Source organism: Carcharodon carcharias, chromosome 17, assembly GCF_017639515.1.
Source record: "Carcharodon carcharias isolate sCarCar2 chromosome 17, sCarCar2.pri, whole genome shotgun sequence".
NCBI lineage: Eukaryota > Metazoa > Chordata > Chondrichthyes > Lamniformes > Lamnidae > Carcharodon > Carcharodon carcharias.
This window is the reverse complement of record NC_054483.1, coordinates 66329998-66356135: the sequence shown is the minus strand read 5'-3', so window position 1 is coordinate 66356135 and position 26138 is coordinate 66329998. Positions and strand designations below refer to the sequence as shown.

The window sequence follows — 26138 nt, the reverse complement described above, 5'->3', positions numbered from 1 at the left end:
AAAGGAAACATAGGCACTAAGTTTTGCTTTCTTGAACTGTTCTACGTCACCTAGCCAATTATATTAACATCTCCAGAAACAACAACTTACATTTTATGATTAAAGGCTTGGTTTAAAGTGGTAGGTTTTAAGGAGGGTCCTAAAGGAGGAAAGAGATCAGGAGGCTTAGGAAGAGAACTCCAGAACTTAGGACGTACATGGCTGAAGGAGCGACTGCAAATTGTAGGTTGAAGTGAGTGGGGAATGTATAAGAGGTCAGAGGTGGAGGAATACAGGGAACAGAGAAGATTGTAGGGCTAGAGGAATTACAGAGATTGGGAGAGTGGAGGCCACAAAGGGTTCTGACGAAAATTTAAAATCTCGTAAATTATTATTGCAGGCTGAACGATTTTCCAATATAATATATATATATGTATATGTATATACACACAACAATTTTGATATTCCCCTGTCCCTGTTTATCATTTGCATTGAATAACCAATGTTCTGGGCAACAACAAAGATGTGTGATTTAAAAATTCATTCATTTGTTACTTTTGGTGGTTTTGTGGTATGGGGAGAAATCCTTTGCAGTTTAACTGTGTGTGCAGGTATGATTCCTGTTAGTGTATTTGGAGAAAACATTCACATTTTCATGGTGGTTTTGCAATGAGAATATATCCAACTTCCAGAAGGTTTCTATGGTAGGGCAGCAATGTATCTTTATACAATGGTGTTCTACTAGTGAGTTTGCTTTCAATCCTTAAAACATATTATCGTTGACCAGCAGTGGGCAAGTCTCAACATTGAAATCTAGAAAGGGTCAAGGATTGAAACATTCTTCTGAAACCCAATAATGATGAGGCAATGAATCTTTATTCACTGCTTATCCAATATCGAAGTTTCTAATCTCTGGAGAACTAGCAGAAAGGGTTGGGAACGGGGAAAGCAACTAATGGTCTGGCAATGAGGATATTTAATTCCTAGAGGTCTAGTGTTTGCTTTTGACTGTATCCACATTACCAAAAGATTACTTGTAGTGATGGAGACAAAACAGCTATCCAGCAATACCCGATTCATTCTCTGGAGTTTAAGTGCAGTGATGGTGTTCACACCTCTGAAAACTTACTGATGGTGATGGCAATGCTGGGAGAAGCTCTGCATATTCTGATGATTCAGCAGTCAGTGTGACCATTCTATTCTGCTCTAGTAGATGGCTTTCCTTCTCAATTCTCTAAAGATTATCTTGAGTATTTCTGAAAAAAGAGACATGCTACCAAAGTTTTTCATTTTGCATTCATAGGACAACTGCATAAGATAAACCAACAGTGAAGGGAAACAACAGTTTATACTGCATAAGAAGAGAGTGCTGATTGGTAGGAGCATTGCCATGGAGAATGCAGCAGAGAACTGTTAACTGCCAGCTTTTGTTTCAAATTCAAACCAGTTAACTGTTCTCTGCTGCATTCTCCATGGCAATACCCCTATCAGAGATAAAAACAAAAAAACTGCGGATGATGGAAATCCAAAACAAAAACAGAATTACGTGGAAAAACTCAGCAGGTCTGGCAGCATCGGCGGAGAAGAAAAGAGTTGACGTTTCGAGTCCTCATGACCCTTCGACAGAACTTGAGTTCGAGTCCAGGAAAGAGCTGAAATATAAGCTGGTTTAAGGTGTGTGTGTGGGGGGCGGAGAGATAGAGAGACAGAGAGGTGGAGGGGGTTGGTGTGGTTGTAGCGACAAACAAGCAGTGATAGAAGCAGATCATCAAAAGATGTCAACGACAATAGTACAATAGAACACATAGGTGTTAAAGTTAAAGTTGGTGATATTATCTAAACGAATGTGCTAATTAAGAATGGATGGTAGGCACTCAAGGTATAGCTCTAGTGGGGTTTTTTTTTTATATAATGGAAATAGGTGGGAAAAGGAAAATCTTTATAATTTATTGGAAAAAAAAAGGAAGGGGGAAACAGAAAGGGGGTGGGGATGGGGGAGGGAGCTCATGACCTAAAGTTGTTGAATTCAATATTCAGTCCGGAAGGCTGTAAAGTCCCTAGTCGGAAGATGAGGTGTTGTTCCTCCAGTTTGCGTTGGGCTTCACTGGAACAATGCAGCAAGCCAAGGACAGACATGTGGGCAAGAGAGCAGGGTGGAGTGTTAAAATGGCAAGTGACAGGGAGGTTTGGGTCATTCTTGCGGACAGACCGCAGGTGTTCTGCAAAGCGGTCGCCCAGCTTACGTTTGGTCTCTCCAATGTAGAGGAGACCACATTGGGAGCAACGAATGCATTAGACTAAGTTGGGGGAAATGCAAGTGAAATGCTGCTTCACTTGAAAGGAGTGTTTGGGTCCTTGGATGGTGAGGAGAGAGGAAGTGAAGGGGCAGGTGTTGCATCTTTTGCGTGGGCATGGGGTGGTGCCATAGGAGGGGGTTGAGGAGTAGGGGGTGATGGAGGTGTGGGCCAGGGTGTCCCAGAGGGAGCGATCCCTACGGAATGCCGATAGGGGGGTGAAGGGAAGATGTGTTTGGTGGTGGCATCATGCTGGAGTTGGCGGAAATGGCGGAGGATGATCCTTTGAATGCGGAGGCTGGTGGGGTGATAAGTGAGGACAAGGGGGACCCTATCATGTTTCTGGGAGGGAGGAGAAGGCGTGAGGGCGGATGCGCGGGAGATGGGCCGGACACGGTTGAGGGCCCTGTCAACGACCGTGGGTGGAAAACCTCGGTTAAGGAAGAAGGAGGACATGTCAGAGGAACTGTTTTTGAATGTAGCATCATCGGAACAGATGCAATGGAGGCGAAGGAACTGAGAGAATGGGATGGAGTCCTTACAGGAAGCGGGGTGTGAGGAGCTGTGGTCGAGGTAGCTGTGGGAGTCGGTGGGTTTGTAATGCGCATCCGCCCTCACGCCTTCTACTCCCTCCCAGAAACATGATAGGGTCCCCCTTGTCCTCACTTATCACCCCACCAGCCTCCGCATTCAAAGGATCATCCTCCGCCATTTCCGCCAACTCCAGCATGATGCCACCACCAAACACATCTTCCCTTCACCCCCCTTATCGGCATTCCGTAGGGATCGCTCCCTCCGGGACACCCTGGTCCACTCCTCCATCACCCCCTACTCCTCAACCCCCTCCTATGGCACAACCCCATGCCCACGCAAAAGATGCAACACCTGCCCCTTCACTTCCTCTCTCCTCACCGTCCAAGGACCCAAACACTCCTTTCAAGTGAAGCAGCATTTCACTTGCATTTCCCCCAACTTAGTCTACTGCATTCGTTGCTCCCAATGTGGTCTCCTCTACATTGGAGAGACCAAACGTAAGCTGGGTGACCGCTTTGCAGAACACCTGCGGTCTGTCCGCAAGAATGACCCAAACCTCCCTGTCACTTGCCATTTTAACACTCCACCCTGCTCTCTTGCCCACATGTCTGTCCTTGGCTTGCTGCATTGTTCCAGTGAAGCCCAACACAAACTGGAGGAACAACACCTCATCTTCCGACTAGGGACTTTACAGCCTTCCGGACTGAATATTGAATTCAACAACTTTAGGTCGTGAGCTCCCTCCCCCATCCCCACCCCCTTTCTGTTTCCCCCTTCTTTTTTTTTTCCAAAAAATTATAAAGATTTTCCTTTTCCCACCTATTTCCATTATTAAAAAAAAACCCCACTAGAGCTATACCTTGAGTGCCCTACCATCCATTCTTAATTAGCACATTCATTTAGATAATATCACCAACTTTAACTTTAACACCTATGTGTTCTATTGTACTATTGTCGTTGACATCTTTTGATGATCAGCTTCTATCACTGCTTGTTTGTCCCTACAACCACACCAACCCCCTCCACCTCTCTGTCTCTCTATCTCTCCGCCCCCCACACACACACCTTAAACCAGCTTATATTTCAGCTCTTTCCTGGACTCGAACTCAAGTTCTGTCGAAGGGTCATGAGGACTCGAAACGTCAACTCTTTTCTTCTCCGCCGATGCTGCCGGACCTGCTGAGTTTTTCCAGGTGGTTCTGTTTTTGTTTTGGATTTCCAGCATCCGCAGTTTTTTTGTTTTTATCTCTGTGTTTAATTGACTGCCACTGCTCTTCAAGAAATGCCTACCTCCTTGAAGAAGTTCTGTTCCTCTCTGCGACAAGATTTCCGGATCTCTCTGTTGCCTTGTTCACCTTCATTGCTTTCCATTTCTCTCCTAGTGTTTGACAAGGTGTTTACTAAAACTCGCTTTCACAGCCATATCTCCTTTCTCAGTGACTGTCTCCGTCTCCGACTTACCCCACGTGGATTTCAACTGAAATTCCACCCCTCATGTTTCGAACCCACCCAGGATTACAGGTATCTCCGGGACATAAAACGTTTCTCGGACTGCTGTTCCCGTCACATTCTGAAATCCACTCTCAGTGCCATGCGCCGCCATATGAACACACTCGACCTCTCCCTCCAGCAGCACCGCCGTACCCTTTTTCAAAGCTGCGCGTGCCCCCAGTTTCATTTTATCCTTCGGCTCATCCGACGCCTCAACAAGAAACTTTTTCTCTTTCTCTCAAGTGCTAAGGAACGCAAGCTCCAACAACTCATCGACACCAACACCCATCTAGGACCCTCCACCCCTGCTTGTCCCTTCGTCCCCACCCTTTCTTCCAGTCCCAACCCCAGCCGTGTATTCACTATACCCCCTGACCTTCCCCTCTCCGATGCTGAACGTTCAGTGCTCAGCAAAGGACTTAGTTTCATACCCTTACGCCCTCACCTCAATAGTTTTGGGCTCGGCATGATACTGAACTCTTCTTCCGCCGTCTTCGCCTCCGGGCTCACTTCTTTGGGCAGGAGTCCTCTCCCAGTTCAACGGATCCTTTTACCCATCTCCAATATTCTCCCTCCACCTGGACCCCTCCCTCTGGATTCTTACCTTCTCTCGATCTTTTCATTGAGAACTGTCGGCGCGACATTAGTCGTCTCAATTTCTCTGCTCCTCTCACCCATTCTAACCTGTCTCTCTCTGAACTTACTGCACTCCATTCTCTCAGGTCCAACCCTGACATTGTCATCAAACCCGCTGACAAGGGTGGTGCTGTTGTTGTCTGGCGCACTGACCTCTACCTCGCGGAGGCTGAGCATCAACTCGCAGACACTTCCTCCTATCTCTCCCTGGACCATGACCCCAGCACTGAACATCAAGCCACTGTTTCCAGGACTGTCACTGACCTCATCTCCTCTGGGGATCTCCCTCCCACAGCTTCCAACCTGATAGTCACCCAACCTCGGACGGCCCGCTTCTATCTCCTACCCAAAATCCACAAACAGAACTGCCCCGGTAGACCGATCGTCTCAGCTTGCTCCTGCCCCACAGAACTCATTTCTCGTTATCTTGACTCCCTTCTCTCTCCCCTTGTCCAGTCCCTTCCCACCTACATCCGTGATTCCTCTGACACCTTACGTCACATCAACAATTTCCAGTTCCCTGGCCCCTACCGCTTCCTCTTCACCATGGACGTCCAATCCCTCTACACCTCCATCCCCCGCCAGGATGGTCTGAGGGCCCTTAGCTTCTTCCTCGAACAGAGGCCCGAACAATCCCCATCCACCACTACTCTCCTCCGTCTGGCTGAACTTGTTCTCACGCTGAACAATTTCTCCTTCAACTCCTCTCACTTCCTCCAAATAAAAGGTGTGGCTATGGGTACCCGCATGGGCCCCAGCTATGCCTGTCTCTTTATGGGGTATGTGGAACATTCCTTGTTGCAGTCCTACTCCGGCCCCCTTCCACAACTCTTTCTCCGGTACATCGATGATTATTTCGGTGCCGCTTCATGCTCTCGTCAGGACTTGGAAAAATTTGTTAATTTTGCTTCCAATCTCCACCCCTCCATCATTTTCACGTGGTCCATCTCTGACACTTCCCTTCCCTTCCTTGACCTCTCTGTCTCAATCTCTGGTGATAGACTGTCCACCAATATCCATTACAAACCCACCGACTCCCACAGCTATCTCGACTACAGCTCCTCACACCCCACTTCCTGTAAGGACTCCATCCCATTCTCTCAGTTCCTTCGCCTCCGTCGCATCTGTTCCGATGATGCTACATTCAAAAACAGTTCCTCTGACATGTCCTCCTTCTTCCTTAACCGAGGTTTTCCACCCACGGTCGTTGACAGGGCCCTCAACCGTGTCCGGCCCATCTCCCGCGCATCCGCCCTCAATCCTTCTCCTCCCTCCCAGAAACATGATAGGGTCCCCCTTGTCCTCACTTATCACCCCACCAGCCTCCGCATTCAAAGGATCATCCTCCGCCATTTCCGCCAACTCCAGCATGATGCCACCACCAAACACATCTTCCCTTCACCCCCCTTATCGGCATTCCGTAGGAATCGCTCCCTCCGGGACACCCTGGTCCACTCCTCCATCACCCCCTACTCCTCAACCCCCTCCTATGGCACAACCCCATGCCCACGCAAAAGATGCAACACCTGCCCCTTCACTTCCTATCTCCTCACCGTCCAAGGACCCAAACACTCCTTTCAAGTGAAGCAGCATTTCACTTGCATTTCCCCCAACTTAGTCTACTGCATTCGTTGCTCCCAATGTGGTCTCCTCTACATTGGAGAGACCAAACGTAAGCTGGGTGACCGCTTTGCAGAACACCTGCGGTCTGTCCGCAAGAATGACCCAAACCTCCCTGTCGCTTGCCATTTTAACACTCCACCCTGCTCTCTTGCCCACATGTCTGTCCTTGGCTTGCTGCATTGTTCCAGTGAAGCCCAACACAAACTGGAGGAACAACACCTCATCTTCCGACTAGGGACTTTACAGCCTTCCGGACTGAATATTGAATTCAACAACTTTAGGTCGTGAGCTCCCTCCCCCATCCCCACCCCCTTTCTGTTTCCCCCTTCTTTTTTTTCCCAATAAATTATAAAGATTTTCCTTTTCCCACCTATTTCCATTATTAAAAAGAAAACCCACTAGAGCTATACCTTGAGTGCCCTACCATCCATTCTTAATTAGCACATTCGTTTAGATAATATCACCAACTTTAACTTTAACACCTATGTGTTCTATTGTACTATTGTCGTTGACATCTTTTGATGATCAGCTTCTATCACTGCTTGTTTGTCCCTACAACCACACCAACCCCCTCCACCTCTCTGTCTCTCTATCTCTCCGCCCCCCACACACATAACTTAAACCAGCTTATATTTCAGCTCTTTCCTGGACTCGAACTCAAGTTCTGTCGAAGGGTCATGAGGACTCGAAACGTCAACTCTTTTCTTCTCCGCCGATGCTGCCAGACCTGCTGAGTTTTTCCAGGTAATTCTGTTTTTGTTTTGGATACCCCTATCAGAGTTCACTTGCCAACCAGTCAGCCCTCTCTTCTCATGCAGTATAAATTGTTGCTTCTTTTACTGTTGGTTTATCTTGCCCTGATGAGTGCAAGATGAAAAGCTTTGGAAGGATGGCCATTTTTTACAGCAATGCTAAAGATTATCTGTTTCATATGTGTTTCATTACTGATAAGCTGATAGTTGCATGTAAATGCACAACTTAGTGTTTTCTACTTATTTATGTGCATTATGTTTATCTGCTGCGTCATACACAACTTTCTAATAATGTCCAGGTTTCCCCAAGACTTAAATACTGCTCCCAATATGGGAAGGTTCTTCTAGCATGTCTCCTACATTCCTCGAGGGAGAACACATGGTTTCACACTGAATGGATCTCACACAAACTGAAAGATAAAACTTATTGAATTGTTTGAACTGTGTGATCGAGATGCTGTTATTTATGGTTTCAAGATTTAGCTTGCTTATGAACCTTGTAATCTTAAAACAATACATTATATGTAAGAGCAAAGCCTCCTTCTCATATTTTTCAATGTGTAGCCCATCTTAAGTGAAATTCCAAAATTTGTGTAGGTGCGCATACTAATGTGTGAAAAGGTAATATATATCAGATTGTGTAAGCTCTAGTATGGTGGCATCATGTTGATTTTCGAACAGAATGGAAAGTGGGTTTGTGAGATGATTCTGCTCATGGGGAATTTAGAAGTTCTGCTATGGGTTAAGGAAAAGTGCTCAGAGGTGGTCAGAGAAGGAGAGTGAGAGAGTGGGAGAAAATTAACGTGCAATTATAGAACAACATTAGTAGTGGCCTGGAAGATGTTTCTACGTGTTCTTAGAATCGTTGGTGCTATGAGGAAAACTAAATAGGTAGAAAGCAGAAACCATACTGCCATGGGTGCAAAGAGTGAAAAATTCCCAGTTTTCAAAAGCTTCGATTGGTGACAAAGTAATAGTTACAGGCACGTGAACATTTTCAGTTCATCTAGTCCATAACTCCACTGTATTCTTGGTACATTTCTAATAAATCAGATTCCCATTTATTGACAAAACCTACCTAATTCCTTCTTCAAACCCATTAAGGTTTCTTTTTACATCTATGTTGGCAATCTGAGCACAAAAATTGAATTAAATACAAGGTTGACTGCATATCACCTGTGTTACACTGTGTACCAACTACCTTCTCCCTGATATATCCTCCCATTAATAATGGTGTTGGTGGGATGTATTGGTTGGACTAACTTTTAAAGATTCACATCAAATCCTCTTAATTAGAAAGAGATTTGTTTAAACGTATATGGGAGCCCACAACAGAGATCATAATATATTTAGGGAAATAATCTCACAACCATCAACTCAAAGACTGGGGAAAACAATGTTATCTCATACGTATGGAGAAGATTATAGGTTATGTTTAGAGCAAATAATACTTTAAACAATTTTTAATTATATCTTTTAATTGCACAAATACTTGATAAATTTTGCTTTCAATTCTGTTAGTAAATAAAACACAAGTCAGATAAAACTGTAGAGGCACAATACAGGCTTATTAGAAAAAAAACATTTTTTGTTGAAAAATCTATGCTCATTTAAGTAAGGGTTATTAGAGAAATGAGAAATTAAACAATTTTACATTTTGATATCTCAACTTCAGCATTAAGCATTCCCAGCTTGGATGTAGCAGAGTCAGATATCAAGTAAATGTCTGAATGAGAATGCCAAATTAGAACCAAATCTCAGGAATCAACTACTTGGCTATGAATACTCAACACTCATTTTATATAATACTGATGGTACAGGTCTGCTTGTCCACAGCTTGGGCTGAATTCAAACACAAAACGTCAGTGAGCTATCCACTACTCTGCTGATTTTCCTTCCTCATCCCTTCTTGGTAAAATGGAGTACTTTATAAACCTGTCCACATCAATTTAAAATAAGTAATACATAAAAAAGGGCTTGATTTCATAGATGGAAGCACATTCTTCATGGAGTTAGGTGGGATCATAGGTCGGGTAGCAGTCAGGGTACTACATCTGGTCACTAAGTCCCTGAGTTGGGGGGTAGTGGGGAGAAAGTCAGGGCCTTCCCCTAATCACTATCCAGAGATCACATCTGTTACTTGCTATGGGTGAATACTCCAGAATAAAATGTTCTGCCAAAACTAAAGCCGAGGTTTTCCAATACCATTTTCATTTGATTGGGGTAAATCTACAGCAAGTGCAACTTTTGCCTACCTCCAAATTCATTTGGGGTCCCCAGGATGTTCAACTGTGAGAAATGGACCCTTCAGCATCTGCCTTGGTGACGTGCCAACCTGGGAGTAAAGACCTTCCACTAATCTTTGAATGTTAGGTTCCAAGGTCCTAACTGATGGCCTCTTCATCCAAAGTTCAGAGTTTGAATACTGGGAAGCATGGCAGAAGCTGTGTTACCATTTGCGTGAAATTTGCATCTTTATTTATTTCGTAGGATGTGGGCATCATTGGGAAGGTCAGCATGTGTTGCCCATCCATAATTGCCCTTGAAATAAGTGGCTTGCTGAGCCATTTCAGAGGGCGGTTAAGAGTCAACCACATTGTTGTGGATCTGGAGTCACTTGTGGGCCAGACCAGGTAAGGATGACAGATTTCCATCCCTTAAGGGCATAGTGAATCAGACTGGTTTTTACAGCAATCAATGATAGTTTCATGATCGTCATTACTGAGGTGAGCTTACAATTTCAGAATAATTGAATTTAATTACTGCCATGATGGTATGTGAACCTATGTCCTCAGAGTATTAGCATAGCCCTCTGGATTGCTAGGCCAGTGACACTGCACCACCAACTCTCCCAAACCCATGTGGGAGGGCCCGTATATTGTCCCCTGATGAGTCTAATCTCTGGAAAACTGTAGGAGTCAGTGGCGTAGTGGAGCATGCCCCCAAAGAAATTTCCACATGTGCCTGATCCACCCACCTGGAGTTCAGTCAGTGGAAGGTGAAAAATATAGACCTGAATGTCGATGCTTACACACAAATAATGTCCAAGGCTTTAGTGGGTGAGGAATGGTCATTGAACTGTACCTCAACAGAGATAATGGCCCTGATTTTAATTCTGGTGAGTTTTTGGCAGATGAGCAGCAGTGCGAGTTAGATTTGCACGAAGTACGGTAGCGGGTGGGAAAAAGGGGATTTACCTGCCGTATCGTCCCAATCCCGCCATATTAATTATGAATTCCCAGGAAACACACAGTTTCAATGGCGGGCAGGTTCTCATTCACCCAGCATGCTGGGCACCATATTTAAAGGGCAGCCGTGTGCACACCTCCCAATGCTTCCAGCCCAGGACTGCTGCAAAGAAGACATGGCCCCGAAAGGCAAGAGTGCAGCCCCCCCAGTTCAATGGCGCGTCCCTTGAGTGCCTTTTGGATGCAGTGGAGGCCCACCATGATGTCCTCTTCCACCACTCTGACTGCAGGATGGGCAGCAAGATCACCAATCCAGCATGGGAGGCTGTCAGTGGTGGTCAGCGCCAAAGCCCTACAAAAGAGGCCAAGCACCCAGTGCTGAAAAAGGATGAATGATCTTCTCTGTTTCACCAGGGTAAATCACTCTTTTCATCCATCTCAGCTCACACGCACAAACCATTCACACATCTGCAGGGCTCTCACTCACTTCAAGGGACATCACCATTCACTTTCTCATACACACCTTCATTGTCCTCATCCCATCTGTGGGACCACACATGCCAGGCATACTTATCATCTGGCCTGGCAGGCATCCTGCTTACATTCCCTCCATCTCTATTCATGCAGGACAAGCTGGCACCCAACAAGAGGGAGAGGTCACAGACTTGTGGAGGAACGCCTGAAATCAAGGTCCTTACAGACTTTGAAAATAGAGCCATCCAGCTGGCTGGCGATGACCGGGACCGGTCCTGTGCTGACAGTGAGGTTGTTGGTGCTCTACCAAGTGAGGATCCAGCAGTGCAACATCGATCGGACAACCATACTGTGAGTGATGTGTTCTCTTTCACAGGCCACTGCCATGCACTAATTATCTCTCCTTGCTTTTGAAGGAACATCTGGGAAACAGCAACTGACCCAGGGCCTCCAATCCATCCCCGAATAAACCCTCCCTGAAGACCCGTCACAGTGCTCACCCACACCCTCCACTAGTGCAGAGACACACACCTTGATAGGACCTAGCTTTAGAGTAGCCTCGGGGTCACAATCTGGTGAGCAGGTGGAGGCAGGGGCTTCCCAGGTCCCCGGCACTTGGAGGATTGCTGGAGGACAGAAATCTGCTGAGTCCAAGTCAGATGATGAGCCTCTGGACTCAGTCATACCTTAGTAGCAGGAGCTACAAAGGCAAGCTCGGGAACATCAGGAAGGGATGTCCGCTGCACTCCTCTGATTGAAAGATGTGATGGAAGAGTCCGTCTGTCTTCAGGTTGAGGTGATAGCGCCAGCATGCCAACCCACCAAGGTCAACATTGGTAGGATGGTGTCTGCCATGGAGATTTTGGTCCGGGACTTCGCTCCTGTGCTGCTACATAGGTCGAACTCCATCCCTGATGCCATAGTTGGCCTCCAACTGTGTGCACATGAGAGGGGTGCAGGGTAGCCCAATCACACTCTAGCTACCCCTTCGCCTCAAGGAGTCAGCCACAGGCCCTTGGGCATATAGGGAGGAGGATCAGCCGGTATACCCCCTGGGGCCATCCATCTAGGTGACTCTGGGAGTATCTGGCCTATCCGAAACCCCTTTTCCTGTGACTCCAGCAACATAGGCCGAGGAGGATGCCACTGCACACAGCAGGACCCCAAAAGTAGGCTGGGACTCTCCAGAGGATGCCCGCCAAGGTCATCACAGACAGGGCATAGCAGTCAGCAGGCTCCCTCCATCTCCTCTGTGGATGTCCGGGGAGCACCGGAACCTCATTTTCAGCATCCCGATGGTCTGCTCCACGAAATTGTGAGCTGCTGCCTGAGCCTCATTATATCTTCGCTCTGCTGCAGTCTGAGGCCGCTGCACGGGTGTCATCAGCTACATCCACTGCGGGTAGTCCTGCTCCCTGGAGAGCACCAAGATGAAGCAGCAGGGTTAGAAAGGTTAAGAAGATGTAATCACATGGCCTGGGCATGGGTGTTAATCACTTGTACATACACACTATTGTAAATAAACTCCCAAGAATGTCTTCCTGCCTATGGCTCCTTGTTCTGATGAGCAGTGTTCGTGTCACTCAGATGTGAAACCTTGACTCCTGCATAAGATAAAGTCAGGTGTCTCAGTCCAGGGCCTCATCCCTGTGCTTTGAGCAGCCTTCAAACCAAAGTGATGGTCCAGCCTCTCTCCCAGTACACATTACTGATGCCTGCACCTCAACGGTGCTTGTCATTGCTGCCAGAATGTAGTGGGCAGGTGTCACAGATTTCTGCCATTCTCTCTGTGTGCTCTCAGCACCTTTAAGGTTGGGCTGGCCCCCATCACACCAGTATCTGCAACTAGTGACACTGTGCACCTGAAGGGCTCAGATGCTGAAGGCTAACAAAGGATCAGGTGCTTCTAAAGTTTTATGGCTGCGTCTCTATGATATGACCCTGATCACAGAGCGCAAGTGAGCTGCCCTCGGCCAGACAGGAGTCCGACATTCTCAGAGGTTATGTAAAGATCTATGGAGTATACTCATTGCATGTTGTAATCAACCTCCTGGAATCGAGCGACTATTAGGGCTTTCGCTGCATATCCATGACAGGAGCATTCTCACAGAGGGTATGAGCATTGCCATAAGCCAGACTGAAGTCAAATGTTCATAGATGCAATGTGAGGATCTATGGTGTCTCCTCACTGCATGCCGTCATCATCCTCCACAAATCTAGCAGCTATGAGGGCCTCCGGTATGCGTTGCCTCATCTGGCCAGTGTGAGAGACTCATACCCATCATCATTGCCTTTGAGGACCTCTTCACCCTCATTCCCATCGGCGTCCTCCTCATCAGATGAGACCTTCAGTTCCTCCATCTCCTCCTCAGCCAGCTCCCTCTTCCCTGTGCAGTGCCAGGTTGTAAAGGGCACAGCAGGCATCGACGATGCATGACACCCTCTGCAGACTGTATTGCAGGGCTCCACCAGACTGGTCCAGGCACCAGAACCTCATCTTCAGCATCTCAATGGTCTGCTCCACCAAATTGCGAGCTGCTGCATGAGGCTCATTATAGTGTCGCTCTGCTGCAGTCTGAGGCTGCCGTACGGGTGTCATCAGCCACGTCCTCTGTGGGGAGCACTTGTCCCCGAGGAGCCAACCCTGCAGCCTCTGTGGACCCTGGAAGACATCAGGGATCTGTGACCGACTGAGAATGTAGGAGTCGTGGGCACTCCCTGGAAACTGTGCGCAGACCTGTAGGATGCGTTTGTGGTGGTCGCACATCAGCTGCACATTCAGCGAATGGAAGCCCTTTTGGTTGATGTATTTGACCGCGAGTTGAGACAGAGATCTGAGTGTCACGTGAGTACAGTCGATCGTACGCTGCACCTGTGGGAACCCTGAGATCTGAGCAAATCCAATTGCTCCTGCATTCTAGCTGTCCTGGCCCCGGGTGAAATACACAAAGTTGTGTGCCCTTGCAAAGATGGCATCCGTGACCTCATGGATGCATTTGTGGGTGGAGGCTTGTGATATCCCACAGAGGTCACCTGTGGAGCCCTGAATGGAGCTGCTGGTGTAAAAATTGAGTGCCACAGTCACTTTGACGGCCATGGGCACTGAATGCCCTCCATGTCCATGTGGCACCAAATCCTGCAGCAGCTGGCAGATGTGACCAATCAGTTCCCTCGACATGCGCAGCTTTCGACGACACTGGTTCTCGGTCATCTGCAGGAATGAAAGGCAGTGTCAAAGACCCTGGGTCTAGCCAGGCACCGACCAGCGACGGCTTGCTGTGGTTCTTCAGCAGTCGGTGTGTAAGGGAACCCCAGCCACCCCTCTGCCTGAGGGTGCTGCTCTTGTCTGCCCAGCCAGGCACCTCAGCCGCTCTCTTCTCCTTCATCTCCACTCCCTGAACACCATGAGGCATACAGCTAGTTCACCAGGCCCTACGCTTATGATATACACCTCCTGCAGGAAGACATTCTTGGGAGTTTATTTACAATAGTGAACAGTATGTACAAGTGATTAACACCCATGCCCAGGCCATGTGATTACATCTTCTTAACCTTCCTAACCCTGCCGCTTCATCTTGGTGCTCCCCAGGGAGCAGGACTACCCGCAGAGGATGTAGCTGATGACACCCGTGCAGCGGCCTCAGACTGCAGCAGAGCGAAGATATAATGAGGTCACTTTATATAAGGTTTTCTTAAAGCGTGGCCACTTCCTTGCCCCCAACATGGTTATGCAATGCCATCAATCGCAGGGCAGCCCTTGCCCCCCACCCCAACTCGCGTCAGCTGCAGGGCAGCCCTTTCCCCCCCCCCCCCCCCCACCCCACCCCTGAACGCACCTCAGCCTGGATGTCCAACAGGCGACCCTGACAAGTGCTGCATTACGTTACTGTGCAATAACCACCAAGTTCCCCTCAAAGTGCAGCCCCCAAGTGCACGCCTTATATATACTGTTGTGAAATATGTCGGCTCGCAATCATGCTGACATAGGCAGACAATCCAGCGGTGGGGGACAATTCCGGCGGGATAGGCTTATAATGCGCAGATGTATGACAATGAGGTTTCCAATGTCCGATGGTGGGAAAGGCGGCCCACCATCGACAGGCTGAGCAGACAATAAGTGGACAATGTCGTGAAACCAACTTTTGGCCTTCTCACCATATTGTCTGCTCACGCCACCGAACATGCCCAACACCAGCGGGCACGGAAAATTCCAGCCATCATATTTTGCTCTAAAATGGAGGCCCTAATTAAATTTCATCAGACGGAAAGTTGTGCTGTTCAGTAGCCACCTACCGACAGTGGATAAGTGCAGGGATCAGCTGCCAGTCTGTCTCACCTGGGCTTTGTGATTAGGCATTCAAGGCAGTGAGTTCCTGATGGGGAGACCTAAGCTTCCCTTATAGTTTTCTAGTCTCACAAGTAAAAACCAAATTGCCTTTTTGGGCCTCTTCTGGCCCTGATCCTCTTTGGTGTCTGGCAGGAAACACACTGCCATTTACTGTCCAGGCCACCTAGTGAAAATTACAGTCAGGTCCCATTGATGTTAAAAAAGAAACACACCAGCTTTTGGTGGGTATCCTGGCAGCCTGCTCAGGAAAACAGAGGAAAATCAGAACTTGCCAGTACCTGGCAGCTCCAGGGCAAGTAAATAACGTGTGTGAGTTTAACCTCCCACTCATCTGGCACTGTATATTAAAGTTTAAAATCAGTCCCAATATACTCAGGAGAGCAGGAGGGGAAAGTTGCCAACTAAAGTTAGAAGGAAAAAGAATAAAAAGATAGTAGCTAACTTGTAGTTAGGTTTGCAAAAAATCCATGATGGAAATGTACACCTGAGGTGCAATCTAACATGTACTGTGGGTGCTAGTATTGGCAAAAAGGAAAACAGTCACCAGATGGTTAAACTGCTGCCTTCAGTGCTACATGATGTCCTCATATTTAGTTATCCTACCACCTTGTGAGCTTAACTACCATTTGTTAAACAGTGGTCTCTGTATCCTCATCCCAAATACATTGTGATTTTCAGTGGCAAGTAATCTTAGTCAAGGTCAGTAGTATTTGTTAGCTTTCCAGACTGATTTATGCTAATGATCTTTGCTGTATCTTTGGCATTTGACCAGTTTATATTTACATTTTCACATTATTTTTGTATCACACTAATACAATATAAATTTAAATTAGAGCTAACTCACCTCAGTCAGGTTGAGATTTTGAGTATTGAAGACTTGCCCATTTTCAAACACGCTCCATATTATTTTCACTGAACTGATTTTATACTTCTCATATATTGCCTCATATAAAATGCAATAATGAAATCATTTCATTATTCTCCCAATAAATTATTATTGATGTATTTTGTTCTCAGTGTGAATGAGCAAAAAGAATTCAGCACTGGGGTGTGGAATACCCCTATTTCCAATTTTGCCTGTCTCAAATCCTCCAAGATCAGATATAGCACAGCCAGCTGTAGAATGAAGCTTCTTGTATTCTGTTCCAACAATCTTGCATTCCTAATGTGTTTTACATTTCTGCCACCAGCAACCTGTATAGCTTCCCTTGAGTGTGATTGCTAATCAGAGGCACTTTTCTTCTGCCGGAAACATTTAAGGTAGACTCCTTCTGCCAACAGACACTGGGGACTTCCATAGCAGCAGTCAGAACTTAATTCAAGCCCCAGGTCTCAGTGGTGAAATGGCAGTGTGCTAACCCATGGTGCCACACAGGGTCAGTTTTCCTTTTGCATTTTGTTTTGATATTAGAAATATTATGTTCATATAGATTATCAGGGGTAGGCAGGAACATGGGGTTGAGGTTACATTCAGATCAGCAATGATCTTGTTGAATGGCAGGAGCAGGCTCGAAGAGGCATACTCCTGCTCCTAATCTGTACGTTTGTACATATTATACCAAAAAGTTAAGCAACAATTATAGCATCAACTGATTGCGAAATGTATCAAATATATCTGAACACAAAATTAATTCATAACAGGAATTAAACACTAAATGTGGACAGTAAAAACAACTTCCAGGAATAGTTATATTGTTGATAGACAGATTCAATGTATCCCTCTCCCTGTACTGGAGTAGGATTTTATCTCTCAAAAATCTATCCTAAGCTGTAATCAGCAATAATCAGATCACTGCGTATCTCTGAATTAAATGTAGCATTTGAAGTTTAAATATCCTGTTAATCTCCTTACTATTACTGATGATATAAAAGTGACATATTAGCACCCAGACAGTTTGCGTAGCCTATGCTGAATATTAATATAATTATCACCGTTATATTAAAAAGGTAAAATTTGTTCGATTCCAACGATAACTTCCTCACCGATATTTGATTGTGACCTCCTTGTGTAATTGCTTATATGATAGGGCAACGTCTTCTACATGATCCATAAAATTTACACATGAAGAATTTCAGCAAGACTGACAGTACTAAGGATAAACATTATAATGACCACAATTCTACTTTCTAGAGTATTCAAAGGAGATTACTTCTCCTGCATTAAATCGGGCTAGGGATCTTAATTTTCATATAAAAAATGACATCAATTGTTATCAGATGAAACATGGAAAAAATCTTGAGTGAGGTAGTATGATCACATCTAAAAATACAAAGTAAATGTTCGTGCATGATTATGTGCAAAGAGAGTCTGCAAATGGGGTCATTCTGTGCTCTCTGGTCTATACTGGCTCTCGGTTTAGCAAATCTTGATTTTAAAATTTTCATCTTTGTTTTCAAATCCCTCCATGGCCTCTCCTCCAGCCCCACAACCCTCTGCGCTCCTCTAATTCTAGCCTCTTGTACATACCCGATTTTAATTGCTGCACCATTCACTTGTCCAGGCCCAAGCTCAAGGATATCCTTCTTACACCTCTCCATCTCTCTCCCTCATGTTCCTCCTTTAAGTCACGACATAAAACCCAGCTCTTTGACCAAGCTTTTGGTCACCTGACCTAATACCTCCTCATGTGGCTTAGTTTGTTTCATAAGGCTCCTATGTAGCATCTAGGGATGTTTCATTAGGTTAAAGGGCTTTATAAGAATAAGTTGTTGCTGCTGTTGTAATTAAAGTAAAACAAATTATACATTAGTTTATATGACAATTGATTGCATCTTTCTAAGAATGAATTTCGTTCCAATCAATCACGTACAATATTTGGGGATATATTTTGCTCTGCAAACTTAGAAGAAAATTATTTTCCAGAACATTTGTAACAAGTCATTGCACTTTATACTGAGGCAATGTAATTCTTAGTTACGTTTTTTTGCTTGTGTGATGATTCACCCACTTTATGGGCGTAAGTAATTCATGTTGATTTGTCAAGTTGACCCTTTGCAGTGGGCCCACCCTTTGGCAGCGTGATGTATGAATTTGTGGGAAAAACGGCTCCCTTCCTGATTCTGGCAGCGCTGGCACTTCTAGATGGAGGTAAGTAAAGGAAAAGATGGTTATCATCAGGCATTCAAAATTGGTTTAAGCAGAATAATGACTCTTGCCTGCTTTAGCCCTACAGCTGTTTATCCTCCAACCATCCAAAGCACAACCAGAAGTAAGCATTACCTTCCAGATTATTCTAAAATGACAAAAAGTGCCTTGTTTACCATTTTAGTACTTAATTTTTAGAATTCTGACATTTTCCTTGTTTCACTCACTATTCTATTTTTTTCTTTCGTTGTCTATTGTTTGATCTTTCCTAGAGCCAGAAGGGGAGCTCACTGTTTACACTTTTACGTGATCCTTATATATTGATTGCCGCAGGTACTGCACTTATTTTAAGGTTTAGAATTGTTTAATATATTTTTAATTAATCAATCCACATTCAAGTAGTATTTCCAGAATAAAGATAAACATACAACGTGATGCTACACCAGCATCTTACATTTATGTCATGAAATTAATATCCCAGTAATGTCCAGAGTGCTTCACACACTGGACAAATAAAAATTGACCTCAAGTGGGGAAAAGGAGTAGCTAAAATGGATTTAAGGGGAAGAGCTGCAAAAAAAAAGCAGTTGAAATGTCCTGCACAACTAGTTGAGACTAGGAAGAGAGGAGGTTAGACGATGAGATTTCCAGAAGATTAGAGCAAAGTAGTCAAAAGAGAAGCTGGTAATGATAAAACAAAAGAGACATGAGCAGAATCTTGTGCCCTCCCCTGTGGTGAGTGTGATGGTGATGGAGGCATTTAGTTAGCCATGGGCATCCTGGCATCATCCGGTCTCTGTCCTGATTAAATCCACGCCGGGAAGCTCTGTGGATGGCCTTCCCGCCCTGCCTCCAGCTAAGGCCCTTAAGTGGGCAATGAATGCCCATATAAGGGACTCATCCCACAGGTGTTGGTATTAACCCAGTGGCAGACTGGAGGGGGTGTTGGGGGGGGTTGGTGGGATGGTTGGTGGGGGAAGTGTTCGCCATGCAGGAAGCACGACAAGCAAATTCTGCGAGCTTCCAAAGGTGGGGGCAGGTCCTCATTTAAAGGCATTCTGTGCCTGAACAAGTGACTTGGCATTGGAAAAGGGGCCTGCTAAGAGCCATCTCTCTCTTCCCTTTCTGCTGAAACCCCTCCCTCTCCACCCCCCAATCCTGTGACCCCCTTCCCGACATCACTCATCTGTGCTTAGGTTCCCCCTTTGACCTGAGGCCTCGAGTGGTTGTAGTACCAGCTGCAGCTACCACCTCGCTGGTGGTGCTGTTGAGTACAGAAGAGCTGTTGGCCTCTGATCAGCTGGCAGCTCTTGGCAGACAGGACTTGTGCACCCAAGGTCCTTGATCCCAGTGGAAGGCCCTTTGCTGTTCCTGTCAAGTTCCTGAGTGAAACAAGATGCGGCAGGCCTTCCCAAAATGAGACAATGCTTGGGTCTCACCTGTCCCCTAACCAGCAGCTGAGACCCCCATCACCTCCACAAGATTCTGCCCAGGGCATTTCAGGGGAGCGAGGAGTACAAGAAGGTGCATAAGGCTGATTCACTTCAGAGTTCACCCCCAAAGCAACACTGACTGAAATTCCAAAATTTGATGGACAGCCTGTCAATAAATTAGAAGGTCTGAAGACTATAATCACTTGCAAAATATATACAATCCATTCAATTACAAATATGAGTCTGATAATCTCTTCCAAATTCTCCATTTTACACCAGCTCACTGGCATGTCAACTCAGGAGTTGTCCATCTCCTGCCCCTTGCCTATTGAAGGGCCCAATGGTTGCTATTTCTCCACCTGTGGCACTTCATTGGTGCTGATAATTGGCTACCTTCCCTTTACAAAAGAAAATAAAATATTTTGAAAATGAATTTCACTCAGGGGATGTCTACAGACATTCTACTGTGATAATACAGGATTTGTAGCAATCATTTCACTTTACAATCAATGTTCAGGAGTTGCATTAAGCATCAATGGAATGGCAGGAAGGGAATGGTTAGTTGGGTAGAGTTACTGAGGCCTCATGCATATTAGTAGCATCACTCATCTTTTCTTTTACACTGTGTAGGTATGAATCATGCTTCCAGCATTATTTCAGGACTTGAACAGGGAGTTCAACAACAAAACTGCCAACTTACATTTATACAGTGTCTTTAATGTAGATAAATGTTCCATTGCAGATCACAGATGATTAAACAGTTAAAACTGTACTCTGATCAAAAAGGAGGATATTTTGTGAGGGAGACAGGTTTAAAGGAGATTATTGAAGGAAGAGAGGAAGGTGGAGGGGTTTAGGGTGGGAATTCCAGAGCAAGGAGCCTGGACATCTGGAGACACAACTAGGGTTGAAGCAAGGAAAGAATACACAACAGGCCAAAGTTGGAGGAATAGAAATTCTAGGAACATTATACGATTGGAGATGTTTACAGAGAAAGAGATGGATGAGGCCATGAAGGAATTTAAACAAGAGAATGACCATTTTAAATTGGAGGTGTTTGAGGACTAGGAGTTTAATAGGTCAACAAGGACTGGGGCGATGGGTGAATGGAATTTTCTGCATGATAGGATAGAGGTAGCAGATTTTTGGATGAGCTGAAATTTAAGAAGCATGAAACTCAGAGTACGTTTATCAATTCAAGCTACATGTCTCAGTAGCGAAAATGCAGACCCAAGCCTCAGGCCTGAAGTATTATTTGGTCTTGCTGCTTGCACTTGTCACTCTGCAACTTCTGGCCTCAGTAGTGGTGGTGTATAACTGCAGCCAGATAGTCTTGAAGATTTGACGCGTTATTCACTGGAGAATATACCGCACAAAGACAGACAGAAGGACCTAGTGTAGGTGATTTCTCATATTAACATGTGCGAGCAACTTATAAAATAATAATTTATTGCATTTGTTCAAGCTTTGCATCAAAGGTTATACTATCATCGTCCTTTGTGCAATCATTGATTAGAGCTTAGTAAACAGTGACGCGAACTATCGATGTGTTCTGTATTTCATTAAACTTGTTGAAAATTGGACAGGCTTATTTACTTAAGTGGTTTAACCTTTCAACAATAAATATTAAAAAGCACAAGAATAGAAGGATTTCATGTAATTATACCCATTGCTTGATTTGACAGTGTTCCTTTCTGTCAATCTTTCCTTTGCTAGAACTGCTTATGATAAAGGGTACATTTTGCTTGAGTCCTATTTTATTAAATTCATTTAGTGCATGCTACCTTCTCTGCTCATGACCTTATATTTGAGAATTAATAATTGCTGGCCATTATTAATAATTTGGTTCTTTTATTTTAATAAGGAGCCATATGCTTTGCAAACATGGGTATTGCAATGCTAGAACCAGCCTTGCCCATTTGGATGATGGAGACCATGTGCTCCCCGAAATGGCAACTGGGTAAATATAAAGTTATTCCATTTTCTCATTTGAAATTCTCAGTAACTATTCGAGATTCCTCTGGCCATCATGTGTAGCTACATTGTTAATGCTTCTTGAATGTTGCTCTGGTCAATATTATTAGCATAGCTATGAATAAAGCAAAAGGCAGCCTGCATTTATATAGTACCTTTCATGACCACAGGATGTCTCAAAGTGCTTTACAGTCAATAAAGTACTTTTGAAGTGTGGTCACTATTGTAATGTAGGAATAGCCACAGCCAATTGTGCACAGCAAGCTCCCACAAACACTGATATGCTAATGACCAGATAATCTATTTTTGCGATGTTGATTGAAGAATAAATATTGGCTAGGACACCACATATAACTCCTCTGCTATTTAAAAAAAAATCCCTTGGCACTCTTTTGATGTCCCTCTGAAGAGGCAGATGGGGCATTGGTTTAAAATCTCATTCAAAAGACAGCACCTCAGCAGTGCAGCCCTCCATCAATACTACATTGGAGCATCAGCCTAGCATTTTGCACTCAAGTCCTGGAATTGGACTTGAAGGCACAACCATCTGATTCAGAGGCAAGAGTGCTACCAACTGAACCATGGCTGACATTGCAATCTACTCAGGAAATTGGGTTTATGTTTTCACCAAAAATATCCACCAGAAGAATCTTCATTAACATACTTATCATTCATATTGCCACATCAGGGCAATTATTCTTCCCACAAAAATTGGCTCAAATTTCAGAACTGTGCTATAATTGATTAGTCATCTATCTAATGCATTAGTTTATTCTGAACTCCTATCTTTGAACATGTTTACACTTTAATATTTAGTCAGACAATTGGCCTGCACTAATCTTTCATTTTCCATATATAAAGTAACATTCATGCTAATAATTCATTGCACAGGGTTTTAAATGTTCAGCAGTTAACCACACAAGAAATTATTCATGTTGATACTGATTAATGTTAAATAAATATGCAGCTCAGCAAGTGGTACACTTTCTGAGAAGTCATCTTATATGGTATAAAAGCAACTGGTTATAGAAAAACACAATTTTCAAAAAACGGTATCATTATACAAATATTATTCTTGTTCTTTTGTTATTCTAGCTAGGCCTTCAATAGGAAATGAGAACTGTTTATTCATGCTGCAGCATTTTATTACCTCTACGGTTATCAATACCTGCTTCTTGCAGATTGTGATTTCATTACATTTGAGTGACATTAACACTGATAAGCTTCATTTTGGTTTTCAGGCATTGCTTTTGTTCCAGCAAGTGTCTCATATCTAATTGGAACTAACATCTTTGGTGTCCTTGCACACAGAATGGGCAGGTAGGAAATTACCTTGTGAACTATTTATTGAGCATGTAGGTCTCACAATCTGTGCAATGGATTTTGATGACTTTAATAATAAAAACAGATCAATAGATATCCAGTGGTTCCTGTCTTAAACTACATTTAATAATCTAATACCTTATGTGTCTGCTTGCTCAGGAAATGAAATCACGTGGGTTTATTTTATGAAAGAAAATTTATAAGCTTGGCAGTCAGACTAAGCCATCTCTCAGACAGCAGTCATATTAAGGGAAAGCCAGCTTCTGAAAATAAAGCACTTGAGTGGTTATCAACATAAATCCTGCCAATACTTACCAGTTCTCATCTCTTCCTCAGGTGGTTGTGTTCTCTTCTTGGGATGATAATCGTTGGAATAAGCATTGTTTGTGTAAGTTTAACAATAATGATGGGGTTATCAAATGACTTGCTGTAATGAAGTGAGTTTGAATGTTTATTTCAATCACCTTTTACTAAATGTGGCACACTTTTTTTCCTGATATGTATTAATGGCTTTTAAATGTAATTAAGCTTATCCAATTAATTGCTGGTACTTAACCTGTTCTTTTGATGTAATGTATTTTAGACCATGGCCTACAAGTAACAACTTAGGCATAATTTCATTGTTTTGAACACCAATAAATGGATTTAATGTTGAATGAGTTCTTGTACATTATATTTCCTTCTTTAAGGAAAATTATTTTATATATAAATTTATATTTTTAAAAAGAGCATAATGAATAGCTATGCCCATTAAATACATGCAGACAATCATAATTACTTTTGACATATATTAACATTCATTACATAGAGCTAGATTTTTCAGTCAGTGGCAAAGCAACGGTGCTTGCTGTAAACATTCAAGAAAGCTGTCTGTCACTATGGCACGGAGTTCCACTTTCCCAGCATCAGTTTGAATCTGGCACCAAATCACAGGGATTACCAGGTGTCCAGCAACAATGATATCATCAAGTAGAGTAAGCAGCCAATCAAATTTAAAAATTCTCTCAGACAGCAAATCAGGAAGTAAAGGCCACTGAAATCCTTCACCTTTAATTTAAAATGTTACAGCCAGTGAAAGAAATGATTGGGACTTGACAAGGGAGTGTGGTAGAAGCTAAAATATCAGGTTTTCAAAATTTTAGAATAGACCCATGCTTTTAATATTAATAAAAGGTGTTAGAATTGGAGAATGGGACACAAAATGAGGATAGCAAATAAAGTTAAGGATAATGCTGACAGTTTCTTCTGGTATGATAACAATAAAATAGTGGTTAGAATTGTAAAAGATAAAAGCGGTACTGAAATGGGACGGAGGCATTTACAAAGGCGATTGCATCAAAAAATTGAGAATTTATAGAAAATAAACATAATTAACATGTCTGTTTCATTCATTACAGGTACCACTTGCCAAAAATATATATGGACTCATTGTGCCAAATTTTGGAGTTGGTTTTGCCATAGGTGAGCAAACATTTGTGTGCAAGACTGACATCTTAACTAAAAGGCAACGGGCAGAACACCATTTTGAGAGACAGCATATGGTCTCAATCACAAATTAATCAGCATAAGTTAGAAACACAGTCTTGCAAAGTATAAAAACATACAGATATACTATGTTTGCTTGAAGTAAAGTAGCATTGTTTCCACATCAATGCAAAAGTAACAATAAATGAGACTATCAAGCTCCCAATTCTATGACTGCGAGGAGCTATCTTGCATTTGAGTTTATATCAAATGAGTTATATTGCAGGGATGGGCCTTAGACCAGTCCCTATAGAGTGCAATGTGTATCTGGCAGCATAATTTTAATGATTTAACATAGAAATTACAATTGGAAAATTTTGTCAATTACTGGATATATTTCTAGAGAGAGGAGCATTTAAGTGGTATGATGAGAAATTGGAAGATGAGGTTGATCTGTACAAAAGAACATGCAAATAAGCATGTTAGGCCAAATGATCTTTTCTGTTCCTAAAAATGGTGAGTGTACTAAATCAATACCTTAACATTACAGGATGCACATTTCTCACAACGCCATAAAAATATCAACTTGAAGAAAGCAAGCATTTCTTAATTAAAAGACGGAAGACATAAGGTTTCAATATCATCAGCAAAGGTGAATTGAAACCTATGTCTCAAAGGTAAAAGGACAACGTCCCAATTCATTGCATCACCTAGCTCCTACTTTTTACACGTTTCCTATTCAATCTTACTCTCACATAGGACAGTAGGATTGTTTAATAAGTGAGTAGAATTTTAAATATTACTTTAATGGTTGGGTAACCAGCGTGAATTATGTTAAACTATATAATTTGAATCATCTGGTATTAATTCAATAATCGCATAAAACCTTTATCACACAAGATATAAAATATTTATTAGTGCAAGTATCATTATTATGCTTTCATGTTTGTGCATCTGATTTTTAACTTCATGTTTAAAATAATAAACTTCCAATTTAAAAAAAAAGCTTGGCACAACCCTAAACTTAAATAAAAACAGAAATGCTGGAAGTACTCAGCAGATCAGGCAACATCTCTAGAGAGAGAGAGACAGAGTTAACATTTTAGGTTGTTGACCTTTTGTCAGATTTGTTCTAATCACTGAATAATCATCAAGTAGGCAGATGGTTACCTGATTGTAATCCTGAAATATGAAATTTTCAGCGCATTAATTTATATTTTAATAATACTTTAATTTTGATCACCTTTTTTTTTTAAATGCTTTGAATTATTGGAGTATTTGTTGATTATAGTTAACTTGCCTTTCCTGAGCGCCCTCTCTAATCAAAGTATTAATCCTTTTAGGAATGGTAGATTCTTCTATGATGCCTATTATGGGTTACCTAGTGGACTTGCGTCATGTCTCTGTGTATGGAAGTGTTTACGCAATTGCAGATGTGGCATTTTGCATGGGGTTTGCATTAGGTAAGTTTATACAACATTGTTGGGAATCAAAAATTATTGTTTAATAACTTGTTTGTAAGGTAACAAATCAAAGAGCT

The 26138-nt window shown here is 43.5% G+C and overlaps 1 protein-coding gene across 1 annotated transcript in view; it reads left to right on the top strand.

Annotated features, from left to right (window-relative positions):
* Nucleotides 1–26138, top strand: part of slc18a2 (solute carrier family 18 member 2) — a 52265-nt gene that overhangs the window by 10274 nt on the left and 15853 nt on the right. Inside the window, exons 6-13 of the mRNA XM_041209888.1 lie at nucleotides 18318–18407; nucleotides 18485–18528; nucleotides 18677–18737; nucleotides 21702–21797; nucleotides 23053–23131; nucleotides 23471–23522; nucleotides 24532–24595; nucleotides 25942–26061. Of these exons, the coding sequence (XP_041065822.1) occupies nucleotides 18318–18407; nucleotides 18485–18528; nucleotides 18677–18737; nucleotides 21702–21797; nucleotides 23053–23131; nucleotides 23471–23522; nucleotides 24532–24595; nucleotides 25942–26061 (606 nt within the window). The remainder of the gene's footprint in view (nucleotides 1–18317; nucleotides 18408–18484; nucleotides 18529–18676; nucleotides 18738–21701; nucleotides 21798–23052; nucleotides 23132–23470; nucleotides 23523–24531; nucleotides 24596–25941; nucleotides 26062–26138) is intronic.